General features: G+C 42.4%; 1 protein-coding gene across 1 annotated transcript in view; it reads left to right on the top strand.

Annotated features, from left to right (window-relative positions):
• Plekhg1 (pleckstrin homology and RhoGEF domain containing G1) overlaps positions 1-17265 on the top strand; it is a 210956-nt gene that overhangs the window by 169045 nt on the left and 24646 nt on the right. The window contains exons 6-11 of the mRNA XM_071612913.1: positions 5432-5478; positions 9960-10110; positions 13869-14000; positions 15703-15885; positions 15983-16078; positions 16242-16328. Coding sequence (XP_071469014.1) covers positions 5432-5478; positions 9960-10110; positions 13869-14000; positions 15703-15885; positions 15983-16078; positions 16242-16328 — 696 coding nt within the window. The remainder of the gene's footprint in view (positions 1-5431; positions 5479-9959; positions 10111-13868; positions 14001-15702; positions 15886-15982; positions 16079-16241; positions 16329-17265) is intronic.

The raw sequence follows: 17265 nt of genomic DNA, 5'->3' as shown, positions 1-17265 counted from the left end.
AGTCTTCAGGCCTTACTAAGGCTGTGCGTACATAGACTGCATATTTCCATTGAGGCCATTATGTTTTAATTTGGCATTTCAAATGATCCTAAAGATCCCCAAACAGAAGGAAAGGCAGCCTGATCTTGCTCAATCCCAGGTTTAGTAGAGCAGGGAGCAGGAAAGAAGAACAAGAAACTTGGAGAGTGCGAGCAAATCCAGAGAAAAGCTCCAATCTGATGTATGCTTCCTAAAGGACCTTGGGCAGGTCAAGGCCTTTCTCAATCCTGGGAGCCAGGGCTGGCTTCAGATGCCACCAGGTAACTTGAGGGCCCAGGTGGAGGCTAAGGCAATCCAGGTGCTTGCTTGGTCTCATAGGATAGTATTCGTCATGTGAAACTCGAGGCCCTTTGCCCGTGGATTCTACTCTTTCTCAGGAGACACCGGAAACTGGGATATTTATATTTTCCAGTGTTTTAAAGTTGACAACTAATTTGGATTTTTAAACAGTATTATGCCTGAACATTTAGTATCATGCTTAAACTTTAGTCAACAAGGCCATGGAGAAACAGATGCTCTCACAACTGTGCCAAAGCAAAATGGCACAGACACTATGGTGAAGGATGTAGCTCAACATTACCCTGTTGCCTGCTAATTCTGCTTTCAAAGATCTACTCCAAGGATCAATAGAAAAGATTCAATAGGAATGATGCTATTCTTGGCAGTAATGTTTGTTACCAAAAAAGACTGGAAACAGCCCACATGTCCCCGAACAAGAATCTGGTTGAATAAACCAAAACGTATCCACGTGATGGAGTACCATGAAGCATAAAAACAAAATAAGAATTGCAGAGGGAGTGGGTAAGAGTTTGTAGGGCACTGTGGTTCTCAAAGTGGGATCCCGGCATCTCAGGGAACTTGTGACACATGCGAATTCTCAGGCCTCCATCCCAGATCTACCAAGTCAGAAACTCCAGGGAAGGGACCCAGCCATCAGTTCAAGCCCTCCCGGGGACTCTGATGCCCACTCGAGTTTGAGCATCACTAGTGTAACATGATTTGTTTATCTACAAAGGGAGGATATACCTGTTCAGAAACAGGATAACCTATAAGATTAAAAGAGGAGATAGGAGAGGATAGAATGGAGAAGAGTAGAGGTTAGACTTCTTTTAATGTATTTCTTTGTAGGGTTGACGTTGAAAAAAATGTACATAATTTAGTTATTTTTTAAAAAAATGGTAAAGTTTGAAGATACAATCTTCAGAAACTGAGAGCAAATGAAGCACACGCGACTAATCATGTGTCAGGTTGGTGGCGTGACCATGCAGAGGGAATTCCGATTGATTTGAAAGGATGCACTGGACAGAACACGGCACATACATCTTTAACTGTTTGGGTGATGATTCTATTTATCATGATGTTACAATTGTTATTCTGAAATTATTGAGCATGTCATGGGATAAAGCAAAAAAGTATTTATGTTAGTGTCATTGAGAACAGGAATTGCCAAGGAAAAGGAAAATACGGACACAAGAGCACTTGAGGCTAATTTAAAAAGCTGTACTCCTGAATCTGAATGGGAGCTTGAGTAGCCCTTAGCTGAAATACTTGGGACAAGAAGTATTTCAGTATTAAATTTGGGGGAGGATATTTTGAAATATTTACATGTACTAAATGAGATATCTTGGGGATAGGACCCACATCCAAACGCAAAATTCATTTGTGTTTCATGTTCACCTCATTGAGGGTTATTTTATACAGCATTTTTAGTGTACTTGCATCTTGACTGCCATAAGTGTGGAATTATCCACCTGGGGTATCATGATGAGTCTCAGAAAGTTTCAGATTTGGGAGTATCTTGAGTTTTCAGATTACAGATACTCAACCTGTACCAGTATGAACTAAGGATGTATTTTGTCCTTTAAAAAAACATCATATTTTTTACCTGTCCACTGAAAAGCCCTAATGACTAACTCGGTAGCAATAGCATCCCTAAAACCCAAATTGTGGTCTTCAAATGCTATTTGCCACCCAAGGATCAGGGCTCAATGGAGCCTGAGTGTTTGGTAGACAATACACAAGACTTTCCATGATAATAATGGTCCGGGCATCTTGTCCCACCAGGAAACACAGAAGCTATGGAAGAGAATAGGAGTGCTCAAAGAACAATGTTCAAAAGAGGCTCTGTCAACAAAAGATGGGATTGTTGGAGTGTCAGGCAAAGACAATGGAAAATGGTCAAAACTCATTAAATGTTTATGAATTTACAGTGGTATTAAAAAAAAAAAAACTGGTCACCTTTGCTGGATGGCAGAGAATCATACATTATTTAGAAAATCAAGAGAAAGAGAATTTACCCTGCACAAACTACACAGTAAACCAACAGTTCATAGGAGAAAGTTCCTTTTTCAGAAAGATTCTGACTGATAAATGAAGAAGGAACAACAGAATTAGAAATATCATCTTTTGTAACCCTAATACAGTAATAGATCTTGGTGGTAATTGCCAACTGTGAGCATCACAAAAAGGACAGCAAGGCCCTAAGCAACTTAGCAAGACCCTGTTTCAAACTCAAAAATAAAAGAGCTGGGAATGTATCTCCATGGTGAAGCACCCCCTGATTCAATCCCTAGTATTAAAAAAAAAAGAAAGAAAGAAAAGCCAGACATCAGGTGCTCCTGACGGAAGTGCATTATAATCTATGGTGGATGTTGCCAAATTTTGAAACCTAAATCTGAGCAAGCTCTACTGATCCACACAGAGTCAGCAGACAGGGTGTGTACCATGGGACTGTCACCAGCACTACTGAGACTGACTATTCAGGACAATCTGGTTCCTTCAACCAGACTGAATCATTTACATGTGATAGTGGCACTGTGGTGATGCCACTTGGTTGAGGAGCTTGTTTTGAAGGTGCATACTCAAACCCAAATGAAATGAGGGCCTAGAATTTGCTTCAGAGTGATGGGGACGCAGGGGACCAGGTGGGATGTAATGATTACGGAGGTTGGATGGTGGACACTGGGATTCACCATTTTATCCTTTCTATTTGTATATATGCTTAAAACTGTCCATTATAATAATATGAAATGTTTAACCTAATCCCAGTTGAGTTTAACAAGAAAGATTCTAAGGATTCTTTTTGAATGGGGGAAAAAAGAATATTCAGAGCATTAAAATCAAGAAAAGCCAGGTGCAGTGGCGCGCACCTATAATTCCCAGCAGCTCAGGAGGCTGAGGCAGGAGGATTTCAAGTTCAAAGTCAGCCTCAGTAACTTAGTAAGGCTCTAAGCAACTCAGCAAGACCCTGTCTCAAATCTTAAAAAAGGATGTAGCTCAGTGGTTTAGTGCCCCTGGGTTCAATCCACAGTACCAAAAAATTTTTTTAAAGTCAAGAAAACTCAATTTAGAATCACATGTCAGTGCAGCATAAAATAGTTTTAAGAAGTCAAAAGTTTTATGAAATCAGAAAAGAGTGAAATGCGACGTGCCACCCAAAGTATCCAGTGACTTTTTTCAAATAGAATTCAGTAGAGACTTTTTAAGAGCTAGATGTTTTTTTTTGTTTTTTGTTTTTTGGTTTTTTTGTTTGGTTGGTTTTTTTGGCTTGAATCGTCTATTCTGAATGGCAGTCTGAACAGGCACTAGCGTAAAAGCCTGGCTTCTGTACTGCACCTGCCCACATAGACAGCTCTCCTCCTCGTCAGCCTAGGGATCCACCAAAAAGACTGGGGATGTAGGAAATCTATGGTCATCTAGTTTATTCTTCCAAATTACATAATTCAACAGGGTTCTGCACCTTTCATCGTCTTTGAAGTATTTTACAACTCCCATCAGTTTTAGATAACTGATCGCTGTGCAAATGGTTCTTGGCCACAGAAAGCAAATGGATTCTGTCCCAGGCAAGAACATTCGAGTTCATTATCCACCCATCCCCATAGAAAAAGCCAGTTTTGTATCTATGTGTAAATTCACTTCAGCATTCATCATTGACCTAACTGTTATACTTTTATTTATCTTTTGATCCAACTGAAATGTCTTAGAACAATCCTCCCTAATAGGTTAACTAAAATACCTGACAGTGTTCATTTTATATTTGCATGGAAGTCAGATTCTACCTTTTTAAAGAATTAACCTTTAATGAGCAAATATTTAACATTTCCCAATTTCAGATATATATGACTGGGACATCTGCAAGACTGAGGTAGCCAAGGGAATGAAATGGTTTTAGGGAATGGGGGTATGTTCGCGGCAGGAGGCAGGACCCACACATTTGATAGCCAGACATGAACTGCACTTGGGCATTGCTGCCATGCTGAATGTGTGCTGATCAGTAGGCTTGGTCCTGCTCTCAAATAAACTTTGGCTTAGTAGGGAAGAAGGGAATGCAGTAGTTTGACAAACATTGTGAGCCAAATGTGCACAGTGTGTCCTCTACCCTAAAGGAATTCTCAGCTTAATGTGGGAGATGGACAAACAGAAAATGTCACTCTCGTTTGGTTGGTGCTACCAGGGAGGCCAGTACTGGATGTGCTGGAAGCCCAAAGTAGGAGCTGTTGGCCCAGCCCAAGAGCTCACAGAAGGCTCCTTAGAGGAAATAAGGCCCGGACTCTGAATAAGGGAGGCACAGTGGCTCTGCAGCGAGAGGAGTGGGAACAGGAGTGGGCAGGGACAGCAGAAGGCACAGGCCTTGAAAGTGCCCAGCAGCTGCTTAGCTGCTTTTTTTTTTTTTTTTTTTTTGTGGAAGTTTCCAGGGATTGAACCGAGGGGCGCTTAACCACTGAGCCATATCTCAGCCCTTTTTAATATTCTGTTTAGAGACAGGGTCTTGCTGAGTTGCTTAGGGCCTCCCTAGGTTACTGAGGCTGGCTTTGAACTCATGATTCTTCTGCCTCAGTCCCCCGAGCTGCTGGGATTTACAGGTATGTGCCACTGCACTGCTGCACTGCACCTGGATTATTTTATTTTTTATTTTTTATTTTGTTTTTTTGGCAATGCTGGGGATTGAACTCGGGGCCTCACGTATGCTAGGTGAGTGCTTTACCACTAAGCCACATCCCCAGCCCCATACCAGCTTTCTTGTCTCCTGCATGTACTCCCACCATGTTGTTCCTATGTGATGTTTACATTACCCACTTATATTTCCCTCTCACCCTGTTGCATCCACCAGAGAACCAGGAGCACTTTAGGGCAGAAACTGTGTTTTCGTCCTCTTCCTGTTTGTCTTCAGAGTATCTGGAACCAGGTGTTTAGAAGACCCAAATTAGTCAGAGTGTGTGCAGGTTCTAGGTATATAACAGTGGGCACAGACGATCCCACAAGGGCTCCAGAGACTGGCCAGTGTGATTACAGAAAGAAATTTAAAGGCCCAAATGCTGTTTCTTTTCTTGTTTTTAAATGAATGTTGATGTCTGTGCTTTTTTGCCTATAAAAGTCTTTCGTTTCCTTGCAGAGTGAAGAGTTCCACATTTACACCCAGTATTGCACCAACTACCCAAGGTATGGATCAGGAAGGAGTGGATCACTTGGGATCACTTTCATAATGTTTCAAGTCAACATATCCAACATGTGGAGTTCTCAGGTGTTGTCTAGCTGGCCTTGTGCTAAATCCGTGAGCAAACACAGAACACGCAGAGAACAGACTAGGGGATCCCAGATATCTACTGATCCCTTTGGGCTTTGGGGCTCCAAGCAGAGACAGTGCAGGGAAAAAAAATGAGAAAGACATGGAAAGAGACCAAAAAGATTACTAGGTATCTCCAAAGGAAAGCAGGCTGTTGGCCTCGTCTGTCAACCTTTTTCTCTGTGCCATGTCGTTACGATTGGGAAGCACTGCTAATGCATTTATGTAATCCAGCTGGGGAGAAAATGTGTTCTGTTTTTGCTCTGTAAGTTTTATGAACTACACGAGTTTTTATGGAGTTCAGAAAAAGGACAGATTGTGAGAAGCCAACAGGAGAAAAGGGGGCCCGTGGTCTCCCCTGGGTTGTTAGCTCAGTTTTGCTTACACAAGAAAGGCAGGGCAATTAGGGAGCAGCCTGGGCAATATATTAATCAATCAATAAAAGCCCAGGAGCCCAATATAATGGGCCGCAACTGTAGGCATTTGATTCTCCAAAAGACATTTACCGGTCACACTTTGATTCCTAAGCACTGTGTTAAATGCTATAAATACAACATGTTGAACTCCACCTCCACAGCCATTCAGAGAGATTGGGGGATTAAAGCAAGGCCCCAGAGCTTGGCACCTGATAGGCTGTCTGCAAAGTCAAGGTCATCACCACCTTTGCCCCATCCCCATCCCCATTTTATGAATGAAGAAGCTGAGGCTGATAGGCAAATTGTTTCAGGGACCAATCACATAGCTGATGAATGGTCCAGCCTGTGTTTGGGCCCAGGTTCCTCCACTCTCAGACCTCGTGTTGATCCCCCGTGCCTTCTTACTATTTTTTTTAACCACATGATTAGCAGTCTTGAGTTATCCTAAGGACAGCCAGGACGAGAACTGGGGAGATTTTACACACTCTGTGAGTGGTCTTAGAAGAGTCCCCAAGGATACAGCTGGTGGCAGGATCCATGTGGAAGAGAAGCCAGCATGTGGGAAGGGAAAAATAATTCTTGCCCTGCTTAGAAATAGATCCAGAAAGCAGGTCTTGTTAAAAGAAAAACCCCATGGAATAGTCCCATGAAGCCAAACCTCAGATTTACTGATGATAAAATACTTCCTATTAGAGGATCTTACTGTCCTTTTCTAAATATTTGTCAGGATATTGTGTTGCGGGGATTTATTGGTTGGTGGCCAACCATGCTTTACCCAAATTTTCCATAAAAAGAAAGAAAGGAAAGCATCCTGCATGCATATTGGAGCATTTATCACATATCCCTATCTATAGACACACCCCTGCTTCACAGTTTTACTCAAGCAATTTTCTCTCCTGTACTATTTGTTTCCACCTCGATGCTGAAAATCAGGAAACTGTAGGGTGCTCCAGCAAAATTCCAGGGTCCTTCAGCCAAAAACCAGTTTACACCACACCCTTATGCAGAGAAATCACAGACTCAGCCCTCGGCTTCTCCACAAACTTCTTCCTGAGGGAAAAGCCTTCAAACTGAATAATCAACAAAGTTCTGGACTCGATGATCAGAATCTGTAATAGGACCTTCCCAGATTGCAAATTCAGAAGATTTACTAAAAAAGGAAAGTACAAAATAAAGGCGGCCTTTTCACATGTTGGGTTGCTTCAGAGTCTGGGGAAAGGCAAAATCCCTTTTGCATGAACATTATTTTTCCACATTTCTTATTGTTACATTTTAACTATACATGATGGTGGGGTTGATTATATATTTATACATGCACACAATATAACAATATAATTTGGCCAATATCATTCCCAGTATTTCCCCCTTCCCTCCCCTCCTCCCACCCCCTGGTCCCTTTCCTCTATTCTACTGATCTCCCTTTGATTTTCATGAAATCTCCCACCCTTTCATTTCCTTTTTCCTTTGTACCTTTCACTTACGATAGAAAAACATACAACCCTTGACCTTCTGAGTTTGGCTTATTTTGCTCAACATAATAGTCTCATTTTTCCTGCAAATTATATAATTTCATTTTTCTTTATGGCTGATTAAAACTCCCTTGTGTATCTATACCACATTTTCTTCAGCCATTCATCTGTTGATGGTCACCAAGGCTGGTTCCATAGTTTGGCTATTGTGAATGGTTGTAAGAACATTTTCAAGAGCCTGCCATTCAGGGATGGTGGTATCGCTCATGGAGCCCTTGCCTTGTGTGCATGAGGCCATGAGTTTCGGAAGGAGCCTGTCATTCATGGAGCACAGTTCCAAACCTAGTGGAGATCCACAAGAAATAAAGAACCAATGTCTTTCAGGGGCACTCAATCACTAAGCCACATCCCCAGCCCCATTTTTGTATTTTATTTAGAGATAGGGTCTCACTGAGTTGCTTAGAGCCTTGCTTTTGCTGAGACTGACTTTGAACTCGTGATTCTCCTGCCTCAGCCGCCTGAGCCACTGGGATTCCAGGCATGTGCCACTGCACCTGGCCTAGTTTATATTCTTTTGAGGGTAGAACTTAACTAAATGCAATAATGGAATAGCATGTTATGGAAGATCAAATAATAAGTGTAAATTAAATAGGGTGATTTTAGCCAGGCTAAATTCCAGGTACCTGCCTGGAATATCCCAGCTGTTCAGAAGGCCAAGTCAGGAGGATTGCAAGTTCAAGGCCAGCCTTAGCAACTTAGTAAGGCCCTAACCAGCTTAGCAAGACCCTGCCTCAAAATGAAAAATAAAAAGGGCTGGGGATGTGGCTCAGTGATGGAACACTTCTGTTTAATCCCCAGTACCACACACACTCAGTAATGTGTAGTCAAAGTTCAAGAAGTGATAAGTCTCAGTGAGGGGTAGTTAAGAACAGTTTACTAGAGAAAGTGGGGTGGGTTTCTTTGTTTGGTTTTTGTTTTGTTTTGTTTTAATTTCAAGTCTGACTTGAAACCTGAGTTGACAGAGCGGTGCTTGCAAGGCGTTCTGGATGAGGAAGCCATCTCTGCTTCTTTCCCAATTGCAGGGTTTTCATATTCACAGAGAAATAGTTCTTGTCCCTCGTCCAGTCAGTTTGGTCTGAGGCCTGAGGTTCCCTTTCCCCTGTCTTAACAAGCCAAGAGTGCCAGGTGTTGTGGCCCATCTGACAAATTTTTCTTTCCCCCTTGGATCCAATCTGGTGACATTTAAGTGGCCTGGCACACTGACCAGTGTCCTCTTTCTTCCTGCCAGTGGTGCCCTGTGATTTCACTGTGAAGAGGCACAAGCCCCTCCTTCCTTACCCCAGGGAGGAGCACAAACAGGACCAGGTCAGTGTCCTCAGATGCCTGTCCTGTAATGAGGACTTCTGGGTACCTGGTGCCCTGCATGCACCCAGTCTGTGACACAAGTCACTCTCCAGCAGCTGCTCAAGCTATCAGGCAGCTAAGGAGCTACCAGGCAGCGGGTTCTGAGGGGGAAAAAAAAAAAAAAACTGAGAAAAGGTCCCAGGTCATCTGATGGGGAGTTTTGAGATTTGGACTCAAATTTATAAATCAGTTTGAACCGATATTCTGAAAACAGATGGGTACAAAGGAGAGTCCAACAACTTAATTATGAGACTTGCATTGAACTGCTTTCCAAGGAGTCTTATTTTGTTTTTTGACTCTGATTGTCTCAATTAATCGTGAAAACATGTTCGTGACTTGGGGAATAAAAGGGATGAAATTTTTCCTCCTGCTTCCTTCTGAGTTCTGAGACCATAGATGTTAGTGTGTGTGTGTGTGACCACCCGAGCCCCTCAGCATGCTTTAGTTGTGAGGTGCCAGCACTCTTTCTCCTGTTCCTGGAAGCTGTTTTAGCACCATCCTTAGTTACTTTCTGGGATCTGGGCTAAGAAGGAACTCCCACCCACTTTTATAATACCCTTCAGTGAGGCACTCTCTCTGAGGACTGAGACCGTCTAGAAGGAGGAGAATCACTTGGAGGTGGAAAGGGGATCTATCTGTTCTAGGATTCTCAAATGGAAGTTAACTGTGGGGAAAGGTCTCCCAGAAGAGCCACCACATAAAGCCATACAGCTTTGCAGTATACAGAGCTAACCATCAGAGTTGACAAATGCCCTGGTAGGCATTTACTGGCAAGGATCTACTGGGAAGAGGGAACTATTCTTAGTACAAAGTACCTTAAAATTGACTTGTGGAAACTGTGTGAGATCTGCAGTGTGAGCACTGCTTGAAGATACCAGGTAGGGCACACCTAGGGGCTAAAATCCAGCTCAGATTCCTTTTGCCAAGCCACATGCCCTGGCGTGCACCTGGTCTTCTAGAAGGAAGGACCTTGCTACTAGAAGCCTTGAGCCCATGGTGCTGCATCAAAACTCAGCTACCCCTGCCCTGCATCACACTGACATAAAAAAACAATTGTTCCTCTTGCAGGTCAGTGGCCGTGCTAACCGAGTGCATGAGGAACAAGATGCTGGCCAAGTTCTTCCGGGAACGCCAGGAAACTCTGAAACACTCGCTGCCTCTGGGGTCCTATCTCCTGAAACCAGTTCAGCGGATTCTCAAGTATCATCTCCTTTTGCATGTGAGTCTCTGCTTGCGCTTGAGCACTTTCCAACGGGATGGAGATCTTGTGTGTATACATTAAGTTTGGGGGAAAATACCAGAAAAGGCTGTGGACATATGGAATCATTTTCCACTCTCATACTTTACAACTGGCTAATCTGCTTTGAGGAATTAGAGATATTTATATTCTAGGCATGCAGCTCCGCTGACCACGGCCAAATCAAAAGATTAATCTCAGCTCGGATGGTGACAGGGCTTACGAGTGCCTTGCACTGGGCTGTGACAGTCCAGACAGGGAGCTATCATCCAAATGGAAAACAGGTTTTTTCCTGTTTTATTTTATTTCCATGAGTCCCAATTCAGTAGGAAGTTGAGAGAGAAAGCTATTTGTCATAGATTGGTTCCTTTATGAGAGCAAAGAGGAGGGGCTGGGGGGGGGGACAGAATGTGCAGGAGGTGAGGGCTCCCTGAGCGGGAGAGGCTTCACTTCCAGATATCTTCCCTTTTATAGTGTTTTCCATTACTTTTATAAAATTCAAAGAGTCTTTCGATCAAAGATAGACACAGCTCTCAAATTCTCATTTCTTAGCCTCTAAGGAGACTGATAAAAATGGGAAAAAAAGTTTTTTTTTTTTTTTTTTTTTTTTTTTTTTATTGGTTGTTCAAAACATTACACAGCTCATGACATATCATCTTCCATACATTTGATTCAAGTGGGCTAGACTTTGGAATCAACCCAGATGCCCTTCAATAGATGAATGGATTAAAAAACTGTGGCATTTATACACAATGGAGTATTACGCAGCACTAAAAAATGACAAAATCATGGATTTTGCAGGGAAATGGATGGCATTAGAGCAGATTATGCTAAGTGAAGCTAGCCAATCCTTAAAAAACAAATGCCAAATGTCTTCCTTAATATAAAGAGAGCAACTAAGATCAGAACAGGGAAGAAGAGCATGAGGAAAAGATTAACATTAAACAGAGACGAGTGGGGGGAGAGAAAGGGAGAGAGAAAAAAAGTTTTATTGAAGGAATTTGCATTCTAGATGTGGAATGCTTATCTCTGCACCACGGGCAAGAAGTAGAGCAGGAAGGTCAGGGGTAGGGCTCTGGGACAAGCAGCCTGCCTCCGAAGCCTAGAAGGTGCCCACCTTCCCGAGGCTCAAGGCACTCGATAAAAATAAGCCAGTGTTTGCAGTTTATTACTTTCACAATATATTAAATATCTTCCCTTAAAGGGATTTTAATCCAGAGAACTTTTTCAGTCCAACATTACCAGAAATTTCTTCGCTTTGTCTGTTTGCCTCATTTATCCACATTGGAGATATTTAATTTTTAAATTGGTCCTAATGACATTTTAGATTTAGTGGAGTAAGGTTGCTAAATCAGCATCCAAATAATTCTTAAATAAATAATACTTATCCCAGGACAGACTTCTGCTGAACTCTGTTAATATCCCAGCTAAGACTTACTGTGGTCTTCTAGACAGGAAGGTGACCAACCAGCAAAAGAAAGTGAAGTTCTCAGAACAGCCTGAGAGATGGCAAGTCAGGATCCTTAGAGAAAGTGCACTGGTGAGGAGAACAGCCTCTCTGTCTTGGGCTAATAATAAAGAAAAGGGAAGAACAGTGAGTGGATAAATCCACACTAGCTCCAGGTCGGCATCGAGATGTGTTGCTTCTATAGGTGGCTTAGATGTTCCTTGTGTCACTCACATCGTCAAGCTGTACAGGGAACCATGAATATCCTCAGAGCAGGATCCTCTGCTCCTCTCAGCCTGATCATTGTTGGGCAGGATTGCCTCTCGAACTACAAGAAGAAATTAATATTTCTTAGTTTGCTACTAATCTGGAGCTTACCTGGACTTACTAGCTTAGCGGTATGGTTTCATAGGAACTTCAAACCCCTGAGTCTGAGTATGGGGATAAAAATGTAAATTCCTTTCCAGTTTTTAACTGCATGAAAAATTTGCATACCCAGTAAAAGTAAACTAATATTTACAAAGTGTCACTGTAAAATAATGGGAATTAATTTGCAGAAATTATGCCATAAGATTCAGCCTCTGCCACTTTTAACTGATTTTGCACAATAAATGTCATAGAAATGATCTAAGGCACAGTTTCTTACTGTTGTAGATGTGATTGTCTCTTGGTATCTGCAGGGGATTGATTTCAAGGATACCAAAGCCACAGGTGCTCAAGTCCCTTATATAAAATTATGTAGGCTTGTGTATTATACAATGCATGTGTAACCTCCCCTATACTTTAAATCATCTCTAGATAATTTATAATACCTAAAGCAGTATAGACACTTTATAAACAGTTATTACAACATATTGTTTAAGGAATAATAATAAGGAAAAGAAGTCTGTTCATATTCTATATAGATGCAATTTATTTACATATATACATAGAGAGATTAGAGTTATTGTTGTTTTTAAGAAAATATAGTTTTACCTTAATAAGCATTTATTGGAGCTGAGAGTGTAGCTCAGTGATAGAATACTTGCCTAGCATGATGGAGGTCCTGGGTTCCATCCCCAGCACCAGAAGAAAAGAAAAACATCTATTGACCACCTGTCTGTTAGGTATTATGGAGGAGATAAAAAGAATAGTCTTTGACTCCTAAGGGATCCAGGTACAGGAGTCTAATATCCTCTAAAGAATTAGAACAGAGGTTGCAGGGCAAAGTGCTGTGCATGCCTATAGTCCTAGCTACTGGGGAGTCTGAGGCAGAAGGGTTGCAATTTCCAGGTTAGTCTGAACATTTTTTTTTCTTCAGTACTTGGCATAGCTTGGGAAATTTAGCAAGACCTTGCCTCAACATGAAAATTTTAAAAATTCCTAGGGATATAGCTAGCTCAGAAGCAGAATGTTCCTGCTTTCACTTCCCAGTACCACACCAATAAATGAATGAATGAATGAAAAAAGAAAGAAAAGAAAAGGAATTAGAACAGAGGTTGTATCCCTCTCTCCCTTCCCTGGGGCTGTGGAACTCCATGCTAATATGGGTGCTAACATAACCTGCTGAAACCATCAGACAAGTTAGTGCATGATACCTGTGAACTTCCTTGACACTCCAAAAGACTGTCTTCAGTGAACCTCATTGAGGTTCTAAAACCTCATGTCTGCATGAAAATGTGCTTGCTGTAGAGGTTTCTATTTGCATGTTTGGTTTTGGTGCCAGGGATCTTCACCTAGGGCCTTCTGAATGTTAAACACCTGTTCTACCACTGAGTTGTACCTTCTGGCCCCTATGGAGGTTTTTTTTTTTGTTTGGTTGTTTTTTTTTTTTTTTAAGATAATGTCTACTACATTTTTGAGTCTGTGACACTTTGAGGTCTTTGTGAGAAATTTTGTTTCCTCTATAAAAGAAAAAAAAGATATGTATTTTGATCTTGTAAGAGTGAGAACTGTATCACTGAGAGCGATATTACCTTGGTTACCAAGAAGCTCAGAACTCTCAGCTATAAGATCAATTCTCATATCTATTATAACTGTCATATCTCTTTGAGACTTACTGTATGTTATAGCCTTTCCTGGAATTCTAATATTCTTGTATTATTTTTAGACCTATTTTTTATTTCCATCTTATCATTTTGTGGCAGGTATTCCTGGTAAGTTTCTCAAAATCTTAAGGAATGATAGTAGTAGGCAAATAAATAAATAAGCACAAATAAAATATAAGAAACTAGTTACAAGATGTTATTCATTACTTGCTATATGCAAAAAATGGAAAACAAGTAGTTATTTTTGTGTGTGTGTTTTTTTAAAGGAAATAGAAAACCACCTTGACAAGGACACAGATGGCTACGATGTGGTGCTTGATGCTATAGACACTATGCAGCGCGTGGCCTGGCACATCAATGACATGAAGCGGAAACATGAACATGCAGTCCGGTTACAGGTGAGCCCACAGCAAGGTGTCAGTACCCAGCAGGGCTGCAGGGACACAGATATGTATCATTTCCAAAATCAAATCCAATATTAAGATTGCACAAATATCATACTTCATTTATGGTCCTCATCATAATTCTCCCTGAAGAAAGATCAGGGCACCAACAATAATGACCATTGTTTAGAGTAGCTATTTAAGACAAAGTTGTTATGTAATTTAGCTAATAACTTGCTTATAGCCCTTTGAAGACCCAAGCTAAAAACTTTCATCTCCCAAGGCCTTATCTTATGTTAAGTAATAAAATTATAAATTAGTAATTTTTGTTAAAAGCAAAGTACCTAGACCTTTTAAGCTTCTATTCTTTCTCACTCATTCCTGCAAAACCATGAGATGGTTCTCAAGCACATCGTTTTAGTTTCCTCATCGTTAAAATGAGACAGTCAAATGAGAAGTTTGCTAAGGTCCCATCTAGCACCAACATTTTGATCCCTAAAACACTCAGGAATTTTTAATAGATGCTGTGCCAATTATCCTAGAAATCTCAAAAAAAAAGCCCTCTTTAAAAGCTATTTAAAAACAAAAACAAAACATACAGGCCCAAAATCCAGTTCCAACTTCTTGGGTGTCCCTAAAGTAAAACAAAAAAACCCAGAGTTGACTCCGCACTATGCAGGGACACAATGCATCATTTGGCTCATAAGACAGAAAAAAATCTAGGCAGGTGGGCAGGAGAGTAACGATATCATGCCATAGAGTCAAAAATCAGAGGGGGGGCAACATCCTACTCTTTCATGCCATATCTGTTTTTTGCAGTAGTAGCAGAAAGTTTAATGCTTAGTCATTCAAGTGTATTGCAGGCATCAGGCAAACCTTTGTTGGCATTCTGAAGACAGTGCTAAATTAGATTCTGGTCAAACTTATCACCATTTCTAGTTCCTTCCTTCCTTCTTTCTTTCCTTCCTTCCTTTTGCCTATGGCATGGGTTATCAAACCCAGGACTTTGCACATGCTAGGCAAGCACTGTACCACAGAGCTTTCTGTTTTCAACCAATGAAGTCTTTTATTATCTTGTGGCTTCCTTAATTAAGTGGTACTTGTGAACATTTTCATTTTTCAAAATAATGACATCATCTTCCTTAAGCAATATTAATGTACAACAAATCCTAAAGAAATGTCAATCGTGCTACCCATTTCTATATTTACCAAGTTCCACTAAAAACACTAAAACATAGCAGCAGAGAAATGTTCATTTCCTTTCCCGAAATCAGTGAATTAAAAACAGGAAGCTTCTGAGAAAATATGTCTCATGATCGTGCACACAATTTAATTTTGTGTAACGTCTACATGGTATGGACTTCAGTTTTTCGAAGAAAGATTTCAAGTCAACCTCTCTATAGATTTTTTTCTTCTGGAGAACAGAAGGTCAGAGAAAGGATGCCCACCAAGAAGTCCCAACTGGTGGTCCTGTTCCCAAGCTTTTGAAAGATGTAGCTGCTGTTGCCACCCACAGCATAGGAATTATTAAGGAATAGAAATAAGTAATTGGCAACTCAGCAACTTACAGCTTGACTCATTTTTGTTAACCCTTGAGTGGTACCACCCAGAAATGCAGATTTATGTCATAGATCATTAGTCACCATTCCTGAGGCTCAGTGGATGGGCCACAGAGCCTTTGCCTCCTGTTGAATCCACGGGGCCTCCCCTTTTCCAGGAGATACAGAGTTTGCTCACAAACTGGAAGGGGCCAGACCTCACCAGCTATGGGGAACTGGTGCTCGAGGGAACCTTCCGTCTCCAGCGGGCCAAGAATGAGCGGACGCTCTTCCTCCTTGACAAGCTGCTTCTCATCACCAAGAAGAGGGATGACACGTTTACATACAAAGCTCACATCCTGGTAGGTGTGAACACCAGTCACACAGGGGGCAAGGGCCGGGGGCTGCTTGTTCCCTGTCCCCAGAGTGGGCCTCACCTCCGTGCTCTCTCTGCTCCAGTGTGGCAACCTCATGCTCGTGGAGGTGATCCCCAAGGAGCCACTCAGCTTCAGCGTCTTCCACTACAAGAACCCCAAGCTGCAGCACACTGTTCAGGTAAAGAGGGCCTCTCCTCTTCCCTGGGCCCCTCTCGGGGACGAGGAGTGCTGGGTGCCAGGGCCTTTCCAGGTTTTCCTGACCACACAGAGTGCTTCCCATCTCAAAGGAGTCCAACATCTATCCAACTGTCCAACATCTGACCCTTCCATCTGCCCCGTAGGCTAAGTCCCAGCAAGACAAGCGGCTCTGGGTTCTGCACCTGAAGAGACTGATCCTGGAGAACCATGCGGCAAAGATTCCAGCTAAGGTAAGACGACAGATGCAGTCAGCAGACAGTGGCCGAGAAAGGGGTCAGGTCCTAGCAGGGCAGCCAGACAGGAAGCGAGGCTCAGTTGAAAAAGAGCATCTGAGATGTCAAGTCTGTAAGGACTGATTCCACCACCCAATGCTGCAGAGATTCGCTCATAGTGGGCTCTATTTGAGGTGTTCCCCACCTTGGGAGATTGAAAGAAGTGAGGGGAAAGACTGTAAGGAAAGTTCCAGAGGACTAACAGAAAATAGAGTACGAAGTCGAGCGTGGTGGCGCACGCCTGTAATCCCAGAGGCTCGGGAGACTGAGGCAGGAGGATCACAAGTTCAAAGCCAGCCTCAGCAAAAGCAAGGCGCTAAGCAACTCAATGAGACCCTGTCTCTAAATAAAATACAAAATAGGGCTGGGGATGTGGCTTAGTGGTTGAGTGCCCCTGAGTTCAACCCCCAGTACCAAAAAAAAAGCAAAAGAAAATAGAGTATGAGAAATACTCAGAGGGGCACTAAGAACCGGCCACACAGGAAAGACCACCTAGGTGCTAAGGGAACAGCACCCAGAGAAACGAGCCCCAGGTGTGGCAGTGAGTGTACTCAGAGTAGGGGCAGCTGGCCCTGTAACCCCTGACCTGTTTGCTCAACATGGTGAAATAATGGCACTGTAAGCCAGGTGTCACGGAAGGACAAGTGTCTATTTGAGTTGGGAGAGGAAGGAAAGTGCCTTTACTTCATTCTTGAAGGATGAGGAATGTTTTTATAAGTGAAGGGAAAGGAAAAGGGAAACCAGGCTGAAAGAACGTGTAAACAAGCAGGAGAGAACAGGGCACTGTGCTCAGGGCCCAGAGGCGCTGCCCACCCGGGAGGGCCAAGCTCTCAGGGGTCAGGGTAGGAGGTGAGGCTGGAAGGCTCAGTGGGCTGAGGGAGGACTTTGGACCTTG

This window comes from Marmota flaviventris, chromosome 6 (genome assembly GCF_047511675.1).
Source record: "Marmota flaviventris isolate mMarFla1 chromosome 6, mMarFla1.hap1, whole genome shotgun sequence".
Classification (NCBI taxonomy): Eukaryota; Metazoa; Chordata; class Mammalia; order Rodentia; family Sciuridae; genus Marmota; species Marmota flaviventris.
Note: the sequence above shows the minus strand (reverse complement) of the source record. Positions and strands in the feature narration are given on the sequence as shown.